The sequence below is a fragment of the Magallana gigas genome, chromosome 4, assembly GCF_963853765.1.
Source record: "Magallana gigas chromosome 4, xbMagGiga1.1, whole genome shotgun sequence".
NCBI classification, from domain to species: Eukaryota; Metazoa; Mollusca; class Bivalvia; order Ostreida; family Ostreidae; genus Magallana; species Magallana gigas.
In genome coordinates, this window is record NC_088856.1 from 40,648,336 (window position 1) to 40,672,738 (window position 24,403).

General features: G+C 33.7%; 1 protein-coding gene and 1 long non-coding RNA gene across 2 annotated transcripts; both read right to left on the reverse strand.

Moving 5' to 3' along the window:
• Positions 1-1,867: 1,867 nt before the first annotated feature.
• Positions 1,868-14,962, reverse strand: LOC105336452 (tripartite motif-containing protein 3). The gene is made up of 2 exons (XM_066083356.1): positions 14,658-14,962; positions 1,868-3,583 (listed from the first exon to the last, which is right to left on the reverse strand). The coding sequence occupies exon 2, from the start codon at positions 3,581-3,583 to the stop codon at positions 1,868-1,870; it is 1,716 nt and encodes a 571-aa protein (XP_065939428.1). The 5' UTR covers positions 14,658-14,962.
• A 212-nt stretch (positions 14,963-15,174) lies between these two features.
• LOC117690616 (uncharacterized) lies at positions 15,175-22,249 on the reverse strand. Its single transcript, XR_004602545.2, has 2 exons — positions 21,909-22,249; positions 15,175-16,623 (listed from the first exon to the last, which is right to left on the reverse strand). It is a non-coding gene; the product is annotated as an uncharacterized lncRNA (long non-coding RNA).
• Positions 22,250-24,403: the final 2,154 nt, after the last annotated feature.

Here is a 24,403-nt window from a genome sequence, read left to right on the forward strand (position 1 = left end):
CCCGTGAAACAGAAATTCGTTTTGAGGGGTTTTACATGTATATATTGTTATTATCATATTTATAGCAAAGGGTTTGTTGTTTCACCGGGGAGGGGGGGGCTGCATATGTTTACAGACCGAAATACATTCCAAAAAAAGAATTTTGCTTTGTAAATTTTCGAAAAAATAATAAACAGATATGAATTAAAACGAAATTTTCTTTAATATCTAAAGTAAACATGTGATTAGTAAGTTTTTATGCACATCATATCGGCCGCTAGATAATATTGTTTTCACTCATAGAGACCGATTGCAATGATTTTTTTAGACCTCCCCCCCCCCCCCCCCCCGTGACCAAAACTTTTGTTTAAAAATCAATAATTTAAAGGGAAATGTCAGGCAAAAGTAAAGAATAGTTGAAATATTTATATTTACCATAAAAATAATGTCAACCACTAAATTCTTCTTAACATGATCATAATTCAGCAACAATCACTGATTGAATATCAAAGTTTGACAAAGTCATGGGAGCTGCCATTTTGATGCTCTCCACTGTTTAGAGTTAAATATGTTGTGGCTTATCATCGGGTTTTATCACAGCATCCCGATATCTTCCAAATGTTCTGTGATGTCAGCATACCCCATTCACAGTTCTTATGAGTTCACATGTGTGGTCAGTGTCTAGGGAAGTTACACATCCTTGTTGTTTCTTAAACATCATAAATTGAATAATAGTAATGGAAAGAACATCTGGATTAAGAATTAGAAGATCAAATTGGTCATGGTCAGTTATACAACCTATCTCTCCCATATTTTGTATTGTATAATCGCAATGTTTACAATACATGCATTCCTCGGCAGTGGGCATGACCTCAAACTGTCTACAGGAACACCATTCCTCTAATGTTGGAATAATTGGACTTAATGATTTATTATCGGCAGGCAGATTTTCAACTTCTTCAGTATATTCAGGTTTAAGTGCATAAGGTACTATCCCAAATATATTTTCTTGCGCCATTCTTGCAGAGTTATTTTATACAATAAGTGGGTCAGTTAATCGAAGTGGTATGCTGACGTCACAGAGATGCTATCATGGCAGCCTCCATGCGCTTGCAGGAGATTTAAGACTGACCAGATAATTAAACCAAGTGTGATGGCTTAAGATGAGATCATGAGATAAAGTATATGGTGGATGTTTTAAACAAACTTTTGTTTATCTATTCCACTAGAGATGTGTTATACCTGACCTTTCCCTTTAACTACAAATTTTATTTTGATATAAATCAATTAGAATTTGATCATACTTTTAAGTAGATAAATTTGTTTTTGAATATCTGACAGAAATTTCGAAATATTGTTGGATGTAAAGTGTAGGCGGGAAATGGGCGTTAGCATTCACAGTTCATAGATTAGGACAGGTAAAAAGGAAGAATCTATTATTGTTTTAGCGATCAGTGTTTATGAATAATAATTCATTAATATTTTTTTTTAAGATGTCAGTGTTTAAAATATTATTTGAAAAATATTCTCAATAATCCAATTATTGTTCGATATAATATAATTTAAAATCATATGTAATGCAAGTGTTTTTGACAGCTTTTCATTGTCAAGATTTAGTCAGGCAGTTTTCAATAGATATACAAAAAAAAATGGCAATACATGTATATTTATTTGCTAACTCATCAGCAATGAAAATAATGTATTACAGTAATTAATATTACATGTTCGAATAAACATGCGCATGGTTACATAAATAATGCATATGTAATTCATTGAACACTGCAGATACCAGTCATTGTACACTATCTCAGTGTTGTTGTTACATTGTCTCACAACATACACATAGTACATACTTGAAATTATTGTATGGATATACACTGTAACATGATCACTGTAGATACCTGTACACTGTCACTGTGTTGGTGATATCTTGTCCCACCCAGAGATTGTTCTCATCATCCACACACACACTACGGGGACGCTTTACCCCTTGTTGTGATGTGAGTAGTAGACACAAGAACTGACCGTCTTGATCCAGGAGATGAACTGTTTGACTAAATACATATATATTGCACACCAGGATGTGACCGAGTACATCAGTACATATTCCATAGGGATCAAACAATGACCCCTGACCTGTGTAGGAGAACCTGTGTTGTCCTGATTTATCCACCACCACTACAGCACGTTTGTAATAGTCTGATACACAGACATCGCCATTGATGTTTTCTGTGATGGAGCGTGGTAGACTATACAGACCCTGTCCTTTGTTGTCTCTCTGTATGTTCTGTATTTCTGTCCCTGTCTTGTTGTACCTGGTGACTTTAGCCTCTCCATCCTTTATCATCCCCACCAGTAAGTCCCCGTTGATGTGGGAGGAGTGTATGCTGGATGGTACCCAGCCTCCTGTTTTAATGAATTTAGATATTGTATTATGCGGTGTTAACCTATTGATGACTTTGTTGTGTTTGTCTGTATAGATCAGATCCCCGTCCTGTGTGACTGTGTGGTAGCCTTCATTTATGATACCACTGGTTTGTATCTTCTGTAGTTGGACAAGGTTACCATTCAAATCACTGGCCCAGAGTCTGCCTGATTTACCAAGTGATATATGATATACACCATAAACACCTGGCATTGTGTACTCCCTGACCTTGGTGACAGAGGAAGACAGAGACAGTGTTTGTTTCACGTCAGATTTCTCTCTGTCTTGTTTCCTCTGCTTCCCTGTAGGTTTCAACTGTGTAGAGGCAGTCTCCATGGGCTTTATTTTTCTGTTTTCTGCTTTTGTGTTGGGAACAGTTATTTTACCCAGTAGTTTGGCGACATCTTCCTTGCTATGTTGACCAGCAGTAAACACGGGTGGGACTGGTTTGGATGTCTCTGGCACGGCTCGAATTTTAAGGCTTTTTGATTTGAGAGATAATGTTAAATTTTCTATTTTTGAGGGAGATAGGTAACCATAACATGTTTGGATTAAATCATTAAGATAGTTGATGTAGTCATCTATTTCTTGGTTTTGGCTGTTTAATGTTTGTAATAATGACTGTTCTATTTTGTTGACTTGTTCTATATTATCTGATGTGACGGCATCTACCATTCTTTTCACAGACTCAGCTTCAGCCCTCATTGCTATTCTTATACCGTCCATGATCTTCTTTATTTCTGTGACATCTCCAGCAATTTCTATTTTCACGTCTTGAGAAACTGGCTCAAAATAATTTCGAATTTTGTCAATTTCCTCTTGATATTGCGATACCTTTTCAGCAAAGACAATTTCTAGATCAGTAAAAACATGGCCGCGATGTTCTTTTGTGGCTGTGCATTTAGAACAAAGGGGGATCTGGCATTGCTCACAGAGAAGATCTATGTCTTTTGTGGGGTGGATCTTGCATTTCTCTACAGGAATTAGACGTTTGCGTTGTTTATAATGGACCACTTCATGGTTCTTGGTTTTCTTATTCTTCTGATGTTCATCTCTGCATTGTTCACACATTGGTTGGTGACAATCATTGCAGTAAAACTGGCAGTTCTTACAGTCTTCAGTGCCACACACAAAATAATGCTGGGCGTCGGGTGGTGCTTGGGATTCAGATAATGCCATCTGAAATGGTAAAAGTGCCTCTAAGTTATTAATTGTATTTGTTATCAAAAATCATTCACAACTCTGAATATAAGACCAATCCACCCCCTCCCCCCTACACACATACAGGTACTCAAATTGATATGTTTGTATTGAGTAATATTTACATTTTCAACTGTCTTTGTCTGTATTAACATTACGAATCAATGATGAACCCTAAAACCCAATAACTTTATAAAACATAAGTGGCACTAAATGGGTGTGTCTTATAGCATAACCAAAAAACGGTATTGGCTGCGCCGCGTAGAATTACAAAGCATGTGCTACATAACAAAATAGTGGTTTTAATTTGTTTTAATGTGTACAAACTGAAAACAATATAGATATAATGTGACGGGTAGTTCTTGGGGGCTTCAGCCACCCCCCTTTTTTGTTGATTGATATGTAATGTAGCAAGGGAGATAACTCCAGCATGGAAGTCCGGAATACGGGGTGATAGGTTTTAACTCTTATATCTGCTGAAACCCGCCAAATAAATGTAACTACAGAATTCTCCTCTTCTTGTTTTTAGGTAAGAAACTGGTTTTATAACCTCAATCCATGCACAGGGGCATCGTATCCGCTCTACACTCTATGACATATATATAATAATACACAAGGGAAGAATCGAAAGTAGCACACGATTTGTAAACAATGTCAAAAAACAACTTACTTCCCAAAAGTTACGCAAATCTTCGCACACAATGTTGCAAATGTTGTCAAAAAACATGTTCACACTCAAATATTCCTAATAAACTCGGTAAAAAGCGTGTTTATCCCATTAAAACTGCTGTCTGCTGCAGAAACCCAATCTCTTCGCCCAAGAAAAGATAACTCTGTACCTTCTCTCTCTATATGTTCAGTAATGATAGTAGAAATTTTCGGCGGTTAACTGCATGTAAAATGTCTGGGGAAATTTTAAATATTTTTTTTCTTCTCTAAAATGTTAATGAAAAACTACGTTGGTGTTCACATAAAAAAAAATTATATTATTTTTTTAATTCAATAATTAAAATACTCATAATTCATTAATTGTCTTTGCAACCCATTTCTTCAAAATTAATTGTCGTTGCCTATAAGAATTTCAGCATTGTTCTAATCAGTCTAGACGGACTCCCAAAACGGAGTCAACGGAAGTGAATTTCTGCAGGCATTTTGGACTCCGTTTTGGGAGTCTACGCATGCGCACTGGTACAAAATATGGCGATTTTTCGATGAAAACATGGGGTCAACAAGAAATCGTCTTGCAAAGAGCTGCATGTGTTGGCAGCCTTCTAACATGTTTTAAAAGACCCAGGATATAATTTACTATCGATCGTATTTGCACGAAATAGGGGTTTATTTGCACTTAAGAAAGTTATTTCTCTTCGAAGTTGGACGTTTGGACGATGCTTAAAAAGTGATATTTCTGTGTTTTTCATGGAATTTTATCGTTAATAAAAGGTAAATTGCATTAAATTTTACTTTTTCGTATTGGGTTACAATTTAAAATCACCAAACATACAAATTGATAAGTGCGTAAACGAAAAAAGCTTCTATTACAAACAAATACTGGCTGCTCTATCGATGATTAAAAACGTCTTATTTGTATTTAAAAAATAGGATTGATTGTTTAAAAGCCTAGAAAATTAAACAAATTGTCACTCTAGACACAATAACTCTTTAAATTGAACTGATAATTATCATCAAAACAATTATAATCGCTCGCGGCATTTGCGATGTTAGGAAACCATGTTAATACATATTTATTCAAGATAATTGAATAATTTAGCATGAAAATGATTAAAATGAGACTATACTTTTAACAAACAATGATAAATAAACATATCCAAGCGTTTAATTTATTTCAAAACAGTTATAGTTGTGCGTGATAGAAGTTTTGGGTGAATTTTTCATTTTAAAAATTAATTTTACGTAATACAAGTAAATGGTTATGAATTTATGACATTAATATGACCCATAAACGTTAAGAAATATTTTGGAAAATTTAGAATTAATTTTTGTCGTGTTTTTGGCCAATTTTAGAGATTTATTTAGAACTAAGGGGCATAACTCACACGTTGTTTACATTAGAAACGCCATTTTACCGCAATGCATGATGGAGCCAAAGACTCCGTTTTGGGAGTTAACTCCGTTTTGGGAGTCCCGTCCAGACTGCTAATTGTCAATATTAAATTACTAGCCTAGTATATTAAATTTACATTTCTGTTAACATTCGTTCCGATATATTTGGCATGTACTTTAATTAGCGTAATTTAATATGCAATTGTTTAAAAACAAATTAATATATTTCCTATCATTTAATCTTTTGTAGAAATTTTTTACGGTAGTAACATACGACGAAAATTTCCCTAGACATTCTACAGTTAACCGCCGAAAATTTCTACTATCATTACTGAACATATAGAGAGAGAAGGTACAGAGTTATCTTTTCTTGGGCGAAGAGATTGGGTTTCTGCAGCAGACAGCAGTTTTAATGGGATAAACACGCTTTTTACCGAGTTTATTAGGAATATTTGAGTGTGAACATGTTTTTTGACAACATTTGCAACATTGTGTGCGAGGATTTGCGTAACTTTTGTGAAGTAAGTTGTTTTTTGACATTGTTTACAAATCGTGTGCTACTTTCGATTCTTCCCTTGTGTATTATTAAGGTCTTCCGTTTCCAACGGAAGACCTTTCTATTATTGTGCGGGTTAAGATTATTCTTATTTTTCTTTTTTTTTTTTTTCTTCCTAGACGCGAACTTTGAGGCTTCATATCGTGCTCATTTCTGAACGGATTTTGCTCAAATTTTCAGGGCTAATGGACTCTACAAAACACTATCTTCATCAATTCATAGAAGTTAGAATTCCTTTTCCGTTAACGAGTTATTCCCCTTTTAAAATTTTTTAGGGCCTTTGGTTTCCAGACAAAGGCTCCGAGACTATGATAGCAGGGAATGGGAATCCAACGAATTTGAATAACAAAGACATTGAAGTTGTATACATCGGTTTTTGTTTTTGAATTACGTTCCTTATTTAGGAAAAGGTAGGGGGTCAAAAAACAGGATTCCAAAAAGTGCAAAAATTTAGACATATTTTCCTTTATATCTTTTTAACGAAAAATATTTTGTTAAGACATGTAGAATTAAAGTTGTGCAGAATATCAAGGGCTTTCATTTGACACCAATAAAAAAGGGCTGGCCCCTTAAATTAAGGGCCAATAGCCCCTTAAAGTTTTTGCTTAATAACTCAAAAACGGTTAGGATTTTGATATGGATGTCGCTGGAAAAGTTGTTTGTTGGGATCTCATAAAGGTCGTAACAATATTATTTTGTAAGTGATGTGTGTAGTATGAGTGTAAAAAGCTTTACATGTTGACATGTACCTGTTTTCATTAGACAAGTTAACGAAAGTCTTTGTGCGTACAACTGGCATAAAGTTGCCGCAGAAAGTATGCTGGTTTATACAGGAGGCATTAATTTATAAGAATTTTTTTTTGTTGGAGTACATGCTTTTTTAAGGAGTTTAAGTCATTGTTGTTAAGTTCTTATAGTGCACAATCAATAAAAACGGCAATTGGAAAACAAAACATTCTTTTTCTTTTCTATTTAACCACAAAATATGGAATTAAAAAACTATATGCATTACATTTTATTTATTAACTCCATGCATTTAAAATCTACCTTGAATCAGAGCTGTGTGTGTGTGTACCATTACGTAAGCTCTCCCTCGCCCGTGGCCGAGAAAATCGGTCACCATGCTCGCGGCTGTAGCGGTCAGCGGTTATCTAATACACGAGAGCTGTGTCTCTCATATACATGTATGAGTTTATTTAGCCGCGAACTCGATAATTGGTTTCGTTTTGATTACACAATTTTTTTATGGATTAAACGATTGGGTGTCATTTAAGAAATCGTTCAGTTAATTAATAAAAGCAATGTCAATCTCAATCTAAAGCAATAATAGACACAGATCAATTGTGGGTTTTAAGTTTAAAATAAATAACTTTTATTTGATAGAGTATGGTCATTATACTGCAAACTTTTCAAATCTTCCTGGGCTCTGAACTGTGCCTGTCTGTGCGTTGTACATATACCTTTACGTAATATATCCTTCGCCAACGGCCGATGAGATCAGCCACGGCTGCACTACCTAGCGGTTATTAAGCGGGTTTTAATACACAAGATTCTCACACTGCGACGCACACTTACATGCATATGAACGTGTTTGAGTTAATATAGCCGTAAAAACAGGAACTGTTTTAATTTAATCCTATAAAAGTTTGTCCATCTTGTATTTATTCAATTGAACATTTGAGTGTAAATGAATATTAATGAGCGATATTACTCCAAATCGTAAACATCGTACATTTAAGACATAAATTAATGGTTAGTTTGTTTATGTAAAATATTTTAGAAACTGCACAAATAATGCTTTAAATCAACCCCCCCCCCCCCCCCACACACACACAAATAATAAACCTTTAAATGATGATCATCCCTCGCACATGGCTGAGGAGAACCGGCGCCAAGTAATCCGGGGTCGGTTCGTGTTCTTCTACATGTGTACCTTATCGCGCGTTCATGTTTCATATTTTGCACGGACACAACTATATTTTATTATTTTTTCAACTATTATATTCGTTTAAGATGAAAAGATAAACAGGTAGTTTAAAAATCAAATTATAATCAAAGTTCCATGTAACATGTTTGCAGTAGGTGCTAGCACGATAAAAAATGTCCTGAATTGGGGCATTCGATGATTTTTAAAAAAACAATTCACATGAATTTTAAACAACTTTAGATTAGATTCTATCGGTCACATATTAAACACTTCTGTAGTTTTTCTACATGGTCGTTCGTTTCTTTGTAGAAGCGAACTCATTGCTGCCCCCTCCCGCCCCGCTGACAGGAGCTCGCGCTGGACTTTTTTAATTGTCAAAACGATATCAAGATCTATCGAAAATCATTTTTGGTGGCTTCTTCTCATGTGTAACATTTTGTTTCATATTCCCACCCGTTTGTTTATTCGGTCAGTCTGTGTAAATTCAATCGCCACATGCGACCGAGAATCTTGTGTCGCTTCAGCGCACACAGCTCGGAACATATATATAGCCCCAGATCATCAATTGTTATATAATTGAGTAACTGTTGGAATGGTGCTTTTACATAAATAATAAATAATAAAATCATCCAGAAAAAAAGTTACAGTAACTCAATAGTCAATACCAAAAATAAAATCCGTATGATTGCTAACTGAAATCGGTATTTCAGTATTCGGCGGGATTTGATTTTTCTGCTAACATTAGTATTTTTATTGGTTTCAGAGATTACGATGTAAAACCACAAACAGTAAATACACCTGATATTATTTACATTGATAATGTTGAAAAATATTTAAAATTAAATTAGTCACATTCGTAAGATAAAAATGTTCTACGAACAACCGATTATTTTTTTTCCTATGTCGTGTCATTCGCGCGTAAATAAGTATGTTCTGTACACATATATACATGAACCCAGAAAAAATTCAAATGATTACACAAAAAAGAAAGTTGTAATTAGTATTTCGGAATTTTTTTCTGAAAGTAATTTCACATTGTATTGAAAAGAACAAGAAATAAAAATGATTTAAATTTTTGACTCAATATTCGTATATATTACCGGCGCTTCGTACATGTGTAACGGCGTACAGTGTATAGATTATTATAATCTGTTCGAATTAAGTACCATGCGTAAAGATTCCCATAATAATTACTAGTAATTGCGTGACTGTGTACATTGTAGGCAAATCCCTGTGTGTTAATTACTTCTAAGACTCTTTGTTTTCCATTAACAGTGGTTTAAATAATTTTCAGATAATAAAAATTTTGTCATTTGAATTGTATGCTTCATCAAATACTGATTCCAATTACCTTGAAGTCATTAATTTTCGATTGGCTATTGACAAAGAAAGAGACGCTTGACCATCCAATGAAAACAAATACACAGAGGTTGATTGACAGGTTCAGCCAGGTGCAGGAGACACCCGATGTCCGAGGTTATGTGTGCTGCTTGTACAAAGTCGAATGGTCTCAGTAAGAGTTATCGATGTGAATAAATAAAAAAATATATATGCTTATCAAAACATGATCGTTTAAGTTACAGCGAAGTACATTGAAGCGTTTAATAGGGGTTTACTCCAGAAAAGTTTCTACCTAATGTTTTCACTGACCTTTGTCCGATCAGATCGTAGCTGGGCGGAGTTAAGACATTGCCGCTCGTGACTTGAATGAGAGAAAGAAAAGAGAGAGAGAGAGAGTTGAGTAAATTATAAGTGGTGCCGATAAAGGAATAATCATTAGTTATAAACTTGCAAACAAATTAATTAAGGTCTGCATATAAAAATTACATGTGTATCCTATAGTGTATAACTTTAAAGCTTTTTAAAGAACGATTGTGAAAATTTCTTTGGCCGCGCGCCGTCGACAACATGCACATGGATAAGAATGACGTAGCTTATATTCAACTAAATTTCCTAGCATGGAGTCCGAGAATACGGACATTAAATATTTTAAAATGCAAACGAGTAATCACTTATGAACATGATGAATTTAGATGTAGTGTAAAGGAAAGGCAACGAAGGCGGATGCTTAGTGGAAAAGTAAAACGTCTAAGGTAAAGAATGTTTCACACTGAGTAACCATGAAGAAAGATTTTATACAAAGTAAATTTACAACCTATGTTTAATTCCAGGAAGATTCGGCAAACTTTGATTTAATTATTAACGGTAACACTTGTAATAAAAACAGTTTCTTAAATATTCGTACAGTCTTCGATGTTTGACATTACCTTATCCTATTACTGATCTATATATATATACATCGTTGTTCCCTGGTTAGAGAATTTCAAAACACTTCAAAGTTTCATAAATTTATAAGATATACTATGTCCCGAGTTTTTTCTTCCACCACTTTTTGCTTGATATTTCAATAATAGTAAATACCTTTGTGCTAAAACTACGTTCGTCCACTTATATGAAAAATGTCCAGATTATATGTGTTGAAACGCCCCCTCTATCGCTTCAGGTTTCAATACACATCCCAATATTGAAAGTCTACGGGGATTTTGCATTGCATCAGCCATTAATAAGCCCGGATGATAACGTTTAAATATTGCGCGAGGTATCCCGAGTACTTCCGAATGGAGAAAAGATGTAAACATTTCCCATTATAAATCTCCGTCAAAAAATTGTTTTCGTTCCTGTGAAATTTTATGAGTGAAAATTGTTCAATGAAGATATCTTGGATATATTCCCTTTCATCAATTGAAAGTGAATTGAAGTGTCTGTGAGTTCCGAATGAAATCTGATAAATGTTTCACGCGGTTCTCGCACGCTTTGCCCGAAACGATTTACACGCTTTGCCCGAAACGCTAAACGGTTTACACGAAACGCTTCACAATCACACGAAACGCTAAACGGTTTACACGAAACGTTTCTCGCAAGTAAGTCGCACGTTTTTTGGTGTAGTAGTAAGTTTCAGGGTCTGTAAATTTTGTCATCACGCAACAATTCTAAACTTGCACATAGTTTTCAAAAATTTAGAAATATTTTTAAATAAAGAAGTTATCTTAGAGAAAAGGTTACGTGTTTTGTAGGCGGGTTCGGTCTTTAAATCAAAGTACTGATGTACTGACGAGAGTTGATTTTATCGAATATTATTTATTTTAAAATCAACGATATGCTAGTTTGCTTGGCAAGTAGTTTATAATCTTCATTTGAATTATGCACATTTTTATAATATGAATTCTCTGACTGTTCCGACTAGAATTTTGAGAAAACCTCTAATGAATCATGTTGTGTAATATTTTAAAATAGAATTGATTTCATCAAACTATGTTTTGGTATTCCAAATATTTCAAAAATTGTATGGATCCAACCAATAATTAACTCTAGTCTCGTTCAACCAGATGCTTGGCTGTCTCCGTTAATCTCCGACAAGTAAGAGATACCAGGTCACATGATAGCTTGATGATGCGACCTCTAAATATAGACTGACTCTCTACTTGCCGGAGATGTAAGGAGACAGCCGATGGTTGAACGAGACTATATATTGAACTCTGGCGTAGGAATACACACGACTAAAAAAACTTCAAATTGTTCCTACCATTTAAAATCTGACTATTTCCAAGGTATTTTTAAAAAAAGTTTCCTTTAAAAAAATACTTCATTATTTTCAAGAACTAAGTCTTGTCAGCGGCGATGATTTGTGCAAACACAGTTTCAGTTTCGGTATGCTAGAGTAACTGCATAGGAGAGTTTATTAAAATCAACTCCCAAAAACACAATTCCTCACATGATTCATGAGTACATGTAACAATGCTTGCTACCCTCTGAAAATTTAACTCGCCATTAAACATCTCATTTTTTAAAGAATGTTTGAAACGATTACATAAACTGTGTTCGACAGATAGTTTTCCTAAAACATTTTCTTTCTTTCTTTTTCAAAACACGTTTTATATACAGGCTTTCAAACACAACACATTTTTATAACAAAAGCAGAACTGAAAGTTTAGTCATTATAAATTATTGACACCATATCACATACATTTTCAACTCGCAGCAACAACGGAAGACCTACTCGTGGCTTTGCCACGAGCTCTGCTCTAGTTATATATATGTTATAGAGTGTAGAGCGGATACGATGCCCCTGTGATCCATGTTCATTACTATTTTCTTGATTGACAATATGTTTATGTGTAAACATGCATGTCAATAGAATTGTTGTAAAACATTTTGTACCTTTTAAGATGCATTTTGCGAAGGTAGCACATATATGTATATGTACCTAGTCACGTGTCTATCGATCTAGTTAAAGAGCAGTAATTGGTTATCATAAAAGTATTTTCAATGAATATGTACATTATATCAATAGGGTAGATACGGAAAATTTTGTGGTAAAGACTACTTTTATATTTTTCTTGAAAATGTACATGGTAAATATGTTCCGGAATTTAGTGAGTTTTATCGTGTAGGTTTAGGTTTTAGCTTGCGTAAACTGTTTCCGGTTTGAGATAAATGTACACAAACACGAGAGGTTCCATATTTTGTGTATTACTACTAGTTTAAATTCTCAGACATAATGACACGATTGTTAAAATTTATTAAGACAGTTTATATGAACATATCAGTAAGTTATCCATTTATTCTAGTCTTTTATTCTAGTCAGTTTATTTTGTAAATCCCATAGACAAATTGAGTTGATTGTTTATAAATTCAGTGATTGTTTGTGATAGGTTATAACTCTGATATCTGCTGAAACCCGCCAAATAAATGTAACTACAGAATTCTCCTCTTCTTGTTTTTAGCATCAGGACTGGGGTAACAATAAGTAATAAGAAATCATTCTTTGAATATTATGAAGTGATAATTTTGGTCGGAGCGTGGTCAAATCTACTTTGGGATTTATTGGATTTGAATACGCCCCGTCCGAAATTATCACTGTATGATACTCAAAGAACGATTCCTTATTCCTTATATAATCTGACTTCAGCAGATACATATAGGAATTATGACATTCCGGTACATGTATACACTGTAATGTCACACTTTGAGGTAGATGCAATTTATTTGTCCATTCCGTATTATTAACTTATCTATCTTAGTTATGTACATGCCCGAATCCGGAATTCTTATTGTACATGTCTTAATATTTATATACTAATGAGCAAAACATATAATGCCGGTGTATTATAAGGTAAATAGCTTCCCTTTACAAATCAATTATTTGTTTGCATAAAAAACGGTCAATTATAGTTGATTTATTAACACGTGCAAAACAAATGGAAGATTTAAAAAAAAAATGGATATCTGACCTTGGCACTATATAACTATGAAAATGGCCTCTACTTTCAGTTTAGTATAAAGAAAATATTACATACATATATATACTTTAATATTAATGTACATTAACTACGTGTAAATCCAATATTACGGTAGGAAATATGTCAACTTCTGCGCTGTCATGGGAAATATATGTTATGATTTTTCAATTGTATCAAACAAAATTATTCTAATTTACCGTAAGGTCTGTAGAAAGGTAACGTGGTAACGCCCTAAAATCAGAGTGAAAAAATACGAGACTTGTGTAATTTACCTTCTGGTTGAGATAAACCTTCTGGCCTACTTTATCTTTTATGTGATATGGGTAATGTTCGAGCAGACTGATTAAAAACAACCCCCTTATCTTAACTCGTACAGACGGGTGTTAGGACAAGGGGGTGGGGCTGGTTTTAATCAGACTGGGGTACGAGGTACTTTTTTAATTTGAATTCATAAAACAAATCTAATTCTGACTTGTTGTTCTCCCTTTTTGTGAATCATCAGTAATCGATATAATAAGTAAAGCAAATAAGTTTGTGAATTAAGTGTAAGTAATATATTATAATTTTAAAAATGCTGAAAAAAAGATACAGTGCTATGAGAATCTATCAAAATATTGTTCTGTTTATGCAAGTCAAATACCATCTGTAAATATAACTAAATGTGCACGCACATGTAAAATGTATACTGGTATCTTTGCAAATTATTAACATGTAATACCATATACATGTATAATAGCTGCCATACATACATAAGTGCGAAGACGTCTGAAAGTGCATTACTTTTATATAAATATATTTATTATAATAAGAACTATAGTTATGTACATGCCCGAATCCGGATTTTTTTTTTGTGTACATGTTTTAATTTTTATTTTATGTAGAACCAAAAATTTAATGCCGGTATATCATATGGTAAATAGCTTCCCTTTACAAATCGTTTTTTTTTATTACATCAATCACAAGTGCAAAACAAATGGAAGAATTTAATAAAATTGGATATCTGACCATGGCACTATATCATTATAAAAATGGCCACTACTTTCGGTTTAGTACAATGAAAATATTACATACATATATACTAAAACACTTATAATGTTGAACTACATGTAAATCCAATATTACGCTAGGAAATATGTAAACTTCTATACCGTCATGAGAAATAGATGCTATGATTTTACAATTGTATCAAACAAAATTATTCTAATTTACCGTTAGGTCTGTAGAAAAGAAACCTGGTGACGCCCCGAGATCAGAGTGAGAAAATACGAGACTCCTGGTTAAGCTAAACCTTCTGGCCTACTTTACCTTTATAGAGGGCTGTCTATGTGGTATGGGTACATGTACGAGCAGACTGATAAAAACAACCACGTTATCTTAACTCGTACAGACGAATGTAAGAATAAGGGGGCGGGGTTGGTTTTAATCAGACTGGGGTACGAGGTCCTTTGATTTTAATCTGAATTCATAAAACGAACCCGATTCTGACTTTTTGTTCTCCCTTTCTGTAAATCATCAGTAATCGATATAATAAGTAAAGCAAATAAGTTTGTGAATTAAGTGTAAGATATATAGTATAATTTTTAAAAAAGCGGAAAAAAGATACAGTGCTATGAGAATCTATCAAAATATTGTTCTGTTTATAACTGTTTCTATTAAGAAAGAGGATTTTCTATTCGTGTCCTCTTTTTTTCAGCGCAAAATGAAAAATGAACACAATGCAAAAACAGAAATGAACATTAATTTTATTCATTTTGGTCGTTGAACACAACATAAATTGGTGAACCCACCATCTTTTTTACACAAAAGCACATTTTACAGTATCTTTAAACCTTCATATTCCACAATGACAGTCATAATATTGGTGATTCCACCAATTTCATTCATCGATTGTTTCACTTATGAAAAACTTGGTGGGTCCACCAATAATAAGATAATGGCGATTCTGTTATTTAAAACAGCATCAAATATATCAAATACACAGGACCCTGGTGATTCCACCAATTTTATTCATCGACTATCTCACTTTCAAATAAACTTGGTGGGTCCACCAATAATAAGATATTGGCAATTCTATTATTTTGAAAAGCATAAAATATCTCATTCACACAGGCCCCTGGTGGTTCCACCAAAAATCAATTGTGAATTTGTCTGCATACAGTTTTGTATTTCATTCAAAGAATTGGTGAACCCGCCTACAAAAGCAATAATAGAACATTTGATAAAAACAAAAACTTTCGAATGCCTAAAAATACGCAATTTTGCAAACATTGTTTGGTGATTCCACCAATAGTCAAAGAGGTGAAAATGTTCTAATATGTCAATAATATGTCAATATATAAATACTACACTGAACAAATTTTAGGAACTTGTCCAAATTGAAAAATGCTGTCGCTATTTCAATACTTGGTGGATCCACCAATATAAAATTGTGCGAAATGTGAAATGTAACTAGAGTTCCAGATTGGTGGACTCACCAAGAATTTTTAAAAGATTAAAATCTGTTAATAATTCGCTGTGTTAAATAGAGCAGGCTTGGCAACCAAAAAAGATGAACATTTTAGCTTCTATACAAGACAAGAAAGTTGGTGAATCCACCAGAAAGATCACATTAACATATTTTTAGTTTTCGCTGATGCAGACTAGTGGAATGAATTTACCTTGTTGGACTCACCAAAAAAAAGCACTTTAACTTTAGATTTACGTACTTGGTGGATCTACGATGACTTATTAACCAAAAATAGATTACATAGCTGGTGCATGCACACACAAAAAATCCCTAAAAACACTTTGTTTATCAGTCAAATAAAAATATAGATTTGTCGGAGTCTGCTCTTTCTGTGGGTCAAAATACGTTTTCCTTTTTAACGGGATTATGAATGACAAAAAAGAATTATATTATAAAAGATAAAAGCAACAATTATCATCACTAACTCCTAGGTGCAACTTATAAGGATTTCCACCGATGGTAGGTGTTGTAAATAAACTAGTCCCCGTCACTATTCATCACTTTAATAATTCGTTGATTATTATCCCCTAGAAAATCACCGATACTACTTTCTGGTCATGTTTTAAAGAGTTCTCGAATTATCGACATACGCATAGTGTATCTTTCCTCCTCAGGCTTCTAGATGGAGGTTGTGCCACGGGGATTTTATGTGTAAACCAACACAGCGATCTGTAAAAAAGTACAAAACTAATTACTTTACTGGATAATTATGAAAATGGAAAGAAATTTTCAACTTTCTTTTTTATATGATAAACTTTCACATATGATTTTACTTGATTTTGTCAGCTCAGGTACAGAGAAAATGAAAGAAAATATAATAACATAAAGTCAATGTAGAGGTCATGCGTTGAAGTTTGAAATAATCAATAAAATGTTGATAAAACGAACAAAATTGCATAAAAAAACTAGGTACTCAGTTTCAGTTTCGTATATAAATAATGACAATATATAATAATCAATATGTAATCAATAAATGTTTTAAAAAGTGCTAGTCTCTCATGATTGTAAATAATATTTCCTAATTTTTTTGCTGAAAAGAGAGTTTTACATAGGTATTGTTTCATGAAGATGGCTATTGAATACATATTTTAACTAAACAACCCCTCCAATTATCCAGGGGCCGGGGAGCATTTGTACCGGATTAAATGAAAATAAAAATGGTATAATGCTTCATATTTCACTTAATTTGCATTACTTCTCGTATCAACATATCTAAAAACAGAATTCGGCTCTTCCTTAGCACATTGTATTTTATTAGACCATGACCAGGCGTCTCAGTCCGTACCCGCTTCACCCGAGTTTTATACGAAATGCGAGAAAGAATTACGTAATAATGGCAGCTACCGAGTGCCTCTTAGACAAACGAAAAAGCTTTCATTCAATACATACAAATATTCCGTTTGCTTCGTGGTTATTTTAACGTCAACAGACCTTACAACCGACAAGGCAACTTGCCATCAAACGCCTGGCTATTCTACTTGGCGATGTCACTTATTCAAACAAAAAGATATTGCAACTTATCACTGCACAGTTCTCTACCTAATGTTACATTGTAATCAAATTATACAGATTATGTCACAGTGATATTCTTTTTCTGCGTACATGTACTTCTTCTGCATCTTATACTCAGTATATTATATAAATAGTGCCTGTTTGGGAGGGTAACAGTTGAAATTGACACCCCGAGAAAACCATTGTCAACCGACGCGAAGCGGAGGTTGACAATGGTTTTCGAGGGGTGTCAATTTCAACTGTTATCCTCCCAAACAGGCACTATTTATTTTGTTATACTGAATGTCTTTTTTAAAATTTTTAAGAAAATTTTACTGCTTTTATATAGGAATAACGTGAATTCTACAGCGAACCGTACGCGCATAATTTTTGCGCATGTAACATTTTTTAATGTTACCCGTTGCCAAGTGCGTTGCTTACGCTGAGGGTAATAGTAAATATTATTAACTGCGTCTTAACCAATCAGATTTCAGTATTTAACATGAAAGTATAACAATGAATATTAGACAACATAGCTTAAGTCTTACACTTTGATAGAAATACAAACAACCATATATGTATATTTATGAAAATATCTGGCATTTAAGTCCAAAAATCTTTTTATAACATATTATGCAGTGTATGGGGTAGGAAATTGTTAATTTTCTATATATTTACACCCACCGAGTATGATTACCTCAAATTTTAACAGAAAGGATGACTGCACTTAAGGACATGCAATGTTTGCGAGAAAATAAACTTTTAAAACAAGAATTTTCTTTCAATTGCAGAAATGGTCAACATCTAAACTGCAATTTTACGTAATTGCGTTAAATAAAAGTATGTGTTAACAAGTACGAATTTGTTCTATAGGCGGGGGTCATCACGATTTCTTGAATATCCATACAATAATGAGGACGCCCACTTTTACACTGACTTCATACAAAATCAGCGCATGTTTGTCTATTGTTTTACGTTTAACAGTAGTTGTATATTTGCATCATCAAAGTTATGTCAAAGGGAGATTAATAAACAAACATGCGCTCATGGTTTAAATGAGAAAAAACTGCTTCTTCTTACTTCCGCTTTCCCCGTTGTAACCAAGGGTTGATACATGTTGTATATTATATAAATCATCACGTGATTTCTCGCCTCAAGTAACTGTTAATACAAAATTTTATCACATGACGTGAAAGATAGCATTTTGTGTGCTTACTAGGACAATATTTTCAGGAACGTTAAGTTGTCAAGCATTGATTTAAAGGGACTTGGACACGATTTAGGCTCAAATTTCTCAAAATATAATTTGTCATATTTAATGTCTAAAATAATCAGTATGCGTGTTTTTAATACTTTGTCAAAATATGAAAGTCCAATATCGAGTTACAAGCGAGTTACAGAGGTAAAAATGTTTTGTAAACAAAGCTTGAGCCTTGTTATTGTTTAAATATGTGTTATAATGATATGTTTCAATCTAATGTTACTTTTTGGTGTTGGTAAAATTATTTATGAGTCAATTGAATGAGTTTATCTTGTTTCCACAAGTTATTTTGTCAAAGAAATTGTATTTTCTTTACTTCACATTATTTGTAAGCAAATATAAGACTTGAGCTTTGTTTACATAACAACGATTTTTTCCTCTGTCTCTCGCTTGTAACATGACTTCTAACATTCAAATCTGGGTAAATCGTTCAAAATACACAAGAAAACTATTTTATGTATACAAATCAAAAATAAAATTTTCATCTGAAATTGTGTCCAAGTCCTTTTAAAGTCTCATGTACTTACATAGGCGTGGTCTAATTGTTGAAACCATATTAAATAGTATACTTGTACCATATAGAATAGTTAGGGTTATGGTGAAAGAGTGATCACATGAATTTTATACATGGCATTGTTATTCATGATAAGTACCATTCTGATAGTCAGCTCTACCTCTCATGGATATTAATATCAATCGTATGTTTGATCAAGGGCAGATAAGCAAAACATCTCCTTTTTTCGAAAGTTATAAGGAGAAAAACATAGAAAGAGCTTAATGTATCACAGTCAAGTTGGAAATTGACTAGACTCTTTAACAATTTTAACAAAAGTGGAACTAGGTTAAGAAATAAACGCAACAAAAGCGACCAAAAGGGGCCCAAAACCCGGCGCCAAGTGCAGTCATCCTTTATGAAATATATAGCTACGTATACACTTACATAACTGAAATCTACCCAACCCTCTTATCAATTGGTCAAAACCTATTGACATAGGAAAAATCACGGACTGCACGAAATAATCATATATACATATACATCTTACTGATGTATATGAATTGTAATTTAAATAGTTTTTAATTACTTTTGACAATCATTTGATCAATTTGTTAAAAGAATGATGTTTATACAAACAGAAACGAGGTATGCTTACTTTGATGATTCATACAGGTTATATGAAGGTAGCGAAAATTGTAGAAAAAAATTCCTAAACCCGATAATGCGAATTCTAGCCACACCAAGCGATAGGAAACCCTACCCTGTGGTTGTTGAATTCATAATTTTGGACTTTATAGTCTTTCTTAAAATTCATTCAGTTTCAGTAGAGAAAAAGAAGAAGAGTTTCAACCATTTTACGTGTATATTAACACTGCATGACCATATTGGCCTACTGAGTGCATCAGGTGACAAAACAAAATCATATTTGCGCGTATGTTAATTTTAAATCTGTTAAAGAAAGTGGGCGCTTAAGATGTACATTCGGCGGGAATCTGGGCGCACACGGAGAATGAAAATTCCATCGATCAATTTTGCACATTTTCCGAATTATAACGGTTATTTGTTTTTGTTTTTTTGGACGTGAAAGGGTAGAAAAATGTTAGTAATTCAAAGGTTTTATCATAATATGGGTCTACATGTTAATATAGCAACACGATTCAATTCATGCAAAATCCTACTTATTTATTGCTGTCTTTGAATGAGTTTGTCGTCTCTGGGTCTTCTCTTTTAGTAATAATAGTTATAGTTGTTTACGTGCTGAAAAGTTGCAATTCATGTGGCTTAATAGCTAAAGCTAATTTTTAAACTCATTAATCTGAAGCTTACTTTCACAAGGTCTGTGGATATGATAAGTACCATCGATATCTCTAGACAAGTTTTTGCTTTAAAGGCCTCGTAATATCTCTAAAAACCGTTAATCGACCTCTGAAAAAGTTAAGCTAAATTCGCGTGCAGATCAAGTGTCGTCATTTATACGTGTGAACAAACACAATACTTCACTTGCATGTAAGTTATCTTGGCTAAGCGAACATAGTGGTTAAAATATAATGATTTAGTTTGATTGATCATTCCTGTCTCCTTATGTATTTTCCCATCATTTTCCTGATTATTTTTGTAAATGAGAAAATATTTTTTAGGCATATTATAATTTAATTTCACTGCACTGAAACTATAGAAAAAAAATAGCTATGTATATACTTACACTAGTGACTAACTATTCTTTTTCAATGGAAATCCCTACATATTTTTTCCATTGTTCACCACTTTGCATATGGTCAGTGAATTTAATTTGTACATAAATCTAATTTTTATAATTAAACTTCATATTCATTGAAACTTTTATCTCCTCTTTGATAACGTGTTGGATCCCGCAAGTGACATCCGGAGATGCTGAAATCATTCAATTATGTTTAAGGAAAATATCAAGGAGAGCATATCGCTGAATATATTTTTTGATATCATATATATCAAACCCAACCCATTTATTACGTCAGGCAAAGGGATAGACTAGTGCACCTTCCTTTGCACCTTCTCGTTCTTTTCTCTTTGAAGAAATGTGGTTTTGAGACATCAGTATGTCATCTATCGGTCTAGTATTTATTTCGCGCGTGTTTAAGACTTACATTTAGAACAAATAAAATCAAAAACACTTAATATTTTTAAAAGACCATTATGACAGCAGTTACAGGCACGTATCATCGTTATTGAAAGTGTGTGGTGGCAAACTCATCCAAAAAATCTTGACAATCAAAAAAAAAGGAACTTTCAAAATCATAAAAATCCTAATCCGTGGGAAGGGGGGGGGGGGGGGGGGGGGGTCAGAACATAGCATATCTATAACTTCATAAAACATCAACTTCCTTTTACATTCTCCCAAAAAAGGGGGAGACAACTCCATTTTAATTTCCCTCTTTATATGTAGATTTAAAAAACTGTTTACTGCGCATAAAAGCAGGGGGGATGCTGCCACCCTTATCCCTACTCCACCCTCACCCCCGATGCTACGTGCTTTAGCTACAAGGTACTTGTATAAAGGCCAGGTCAATGATACAGATATAGCTGTTACATTTGTAATGTTTATATACTTCAATAACTTTAGCAATCGTCATAATTTCGCATTTTTTCTGCAGTTAATTGTGGACACGGTTAAGTAACATATTCACAAAAATATTCCAAGTACTCATGTTGATGTAGTGTATTACTTACCATAACTAGGCCGACTTCATTTGTTGTCTTTATTTCTTTTTTTCTTTCTTCATGTATCCAACCATCGGCATCTATATATATATAATTCTTTTCTTCTCTTTCACACACAATATCCAATATTTCGGTCATTATTCAAACAGATGAATCATTTTATTTCGTGGTAATTCAAAATTCCGTTGTTGTTAATCCGTATGTCCTATTTTAGAATGTTGATCATTCGTACTGTAAACTGTTCTGTGCATGACCCCATTCACCCAGCCTTCCTTGATGGTATAATGTTTCAGAGGAAGGCACAGCAGGAAGTCTTTATGCAACCGTTATTTGTTGACTGTGCCGTGCATTTCAAATTCAAAATAAATAGAATACTATATCTAGCTACATTTAACTGTATTTATTTGTTGAATAGTGCTAAAAATAAGCGCAATATTTTTCAATTATGCGATCATTGGTCCCTGATTTACAAGTTTTTCCGACTTACTTTTATGAACCACGCTAGTCCATAATACAGCATTTTATTCATGATGATAAACTACATGTAACCTTAAAGGGAAACTTGTTAATCCTAATCTAGGATTAAATCGTTACAAACAGTTAATTGTCATAAATTTTCTAAACAATCTTCACCTAGAATAAACAGAAATTTTATTAGATCAATACTCTCTCTCTCTCTCTCTCTCTCTCTCTCTCTCTCTCTCTCTCTCTCTCTGCAAATTATCTATGAATTTTTTGGTCCTTTCTTTATCTCTCTCGCCGATCTTGCTGACTTTGACATGTGTCTATGTGGGAATTTTACGACATCCAAGAGCACTGAATAATTCTCTCTCTCTCTCTCTCTCTCTCTCTCTCTCTCGGGAGGGTTAACTATAATTACCATGACCTTACATACAGACTCAGGAAAGCCGCCCCTGTCTACTGTTGGCCGACACCGAATGCTATTTTTGAAGCGGAGAATTTCATCGGATAAAGTTCGATTTCTTCGCTTCACAGGCGGGCCCGATTTTTTAAAATAGTTTTCGTTTCGTTAAATTACATTTCGTTACGATTCAAATGAAAACTTGTCAAATAGAAAGAGTTGAATGCATCAAAGAGAAAAAAACCTGAGGATGGGGGTGTCTGAATTTTACTTATTGTTTGATGATGAAGAGTTTGGGGGACAAAGTCATCATATCGTACATAAATTGCTTTAAAAGCTTATCATGAATTAAGTGTCTGGTAACTGGAATGGGTTCTTTCATATCAATCGGATTGTTCATCTATTTTGAGTACAAAGTATCATAACAAAGAGACATGTTTTGAAGGGTACTGTTTAAATCAACATTTTTTGTATTTATTTGAATTAATCAGTTAGCAATATTTAAGCGTTCCTTTGCTTTTTGTTGAGACACTCATATCACATTGCTGAAAAATGCCACTAAGAAAACATATGCATGTATATAACCAAAATATATACTTAGTATTCTTAGCACTTTCTTCAAATATCATTCGAAAAAAACTTCAAGAAGGATTTAGGTCATATAATATTTTTCAAATTGTAAACACACAAGATAAGGTCGCTAGGATATAGAGGATATTTTGAGATGAGATAAGGAGACACAAATCGCGGTTCCTCTTGTCCTGCACAAGGTCAGCAATATTTATCCTCCCGCTGGTGTGAAGACTCAGCGAATTCAACAGAATGTAGCCTCCCGCTGTGCCGACCAAGAAAGTGATCTTACAGGTGTTTGTAATTATTTAATGAATGACCTCCCTCTTTGCTGAGCTTCTAGCACGGAATTATTTTGAAATTCTCAGATATTGCTGAATTTTACGTAATTTACATTACGTTGCGATGTTCTAATGAAACATGCTCCTGGAAAGTGACTTATAACTCAATGAATATAAATATATATCTTTTCAGTTGAATAATTGTCAAAACTTAGAAGCAATTATTAAAAAAAAGTATGTACCTTACAAAAATACGATTGAGATGAACTGACTGAGCACCCACAAGAATGTTTATGAAGCTATATCTTATAAATAAGAAACTTTCGAGAGGCGGGGTATGACGCATCTTACATGTAGGTCCATGTGCTGCTGAATATTTGTCTATTAATTCCTAGGACAACTTCTGATACTTTATGTACATGAATGATGTACTTATCTATTTTTTATTTATTCGCCGTCGCATCAAATCCAACAGTTTGACGTAAAATATCAAATCTGATAACAAATCATTCATTTGGATTAATTTTTAAGATATGCATTAAACGGATGCATAATCTGTTCTCCACGCAAAAAACAGAATTGTTTCTGATGCTTTTAATAAAAAATTCGGCACTATACGACGCGTTCTGTCCGCCGCCACTGTTATTTTTCAGAGTTACATGTATACGTATGTCCACCGGTGGACATAACGTGACGATTTTTTTTTTAGAAAAAAAAGGCAACGGCGAACATAATGTGACGGCGGACTGACCCACCTCATATGTAATAAGAAATATGCAAGTACGCGATAA

Coding starts and splice junctions, on each gene's coding strand:
- LOC105336452 (XM_066083356.1), bottom strand. CDS start 3,583: ATGGCATTATCTGAATCCCAAGCACCACCCGACGCCCAGCATTATTTT.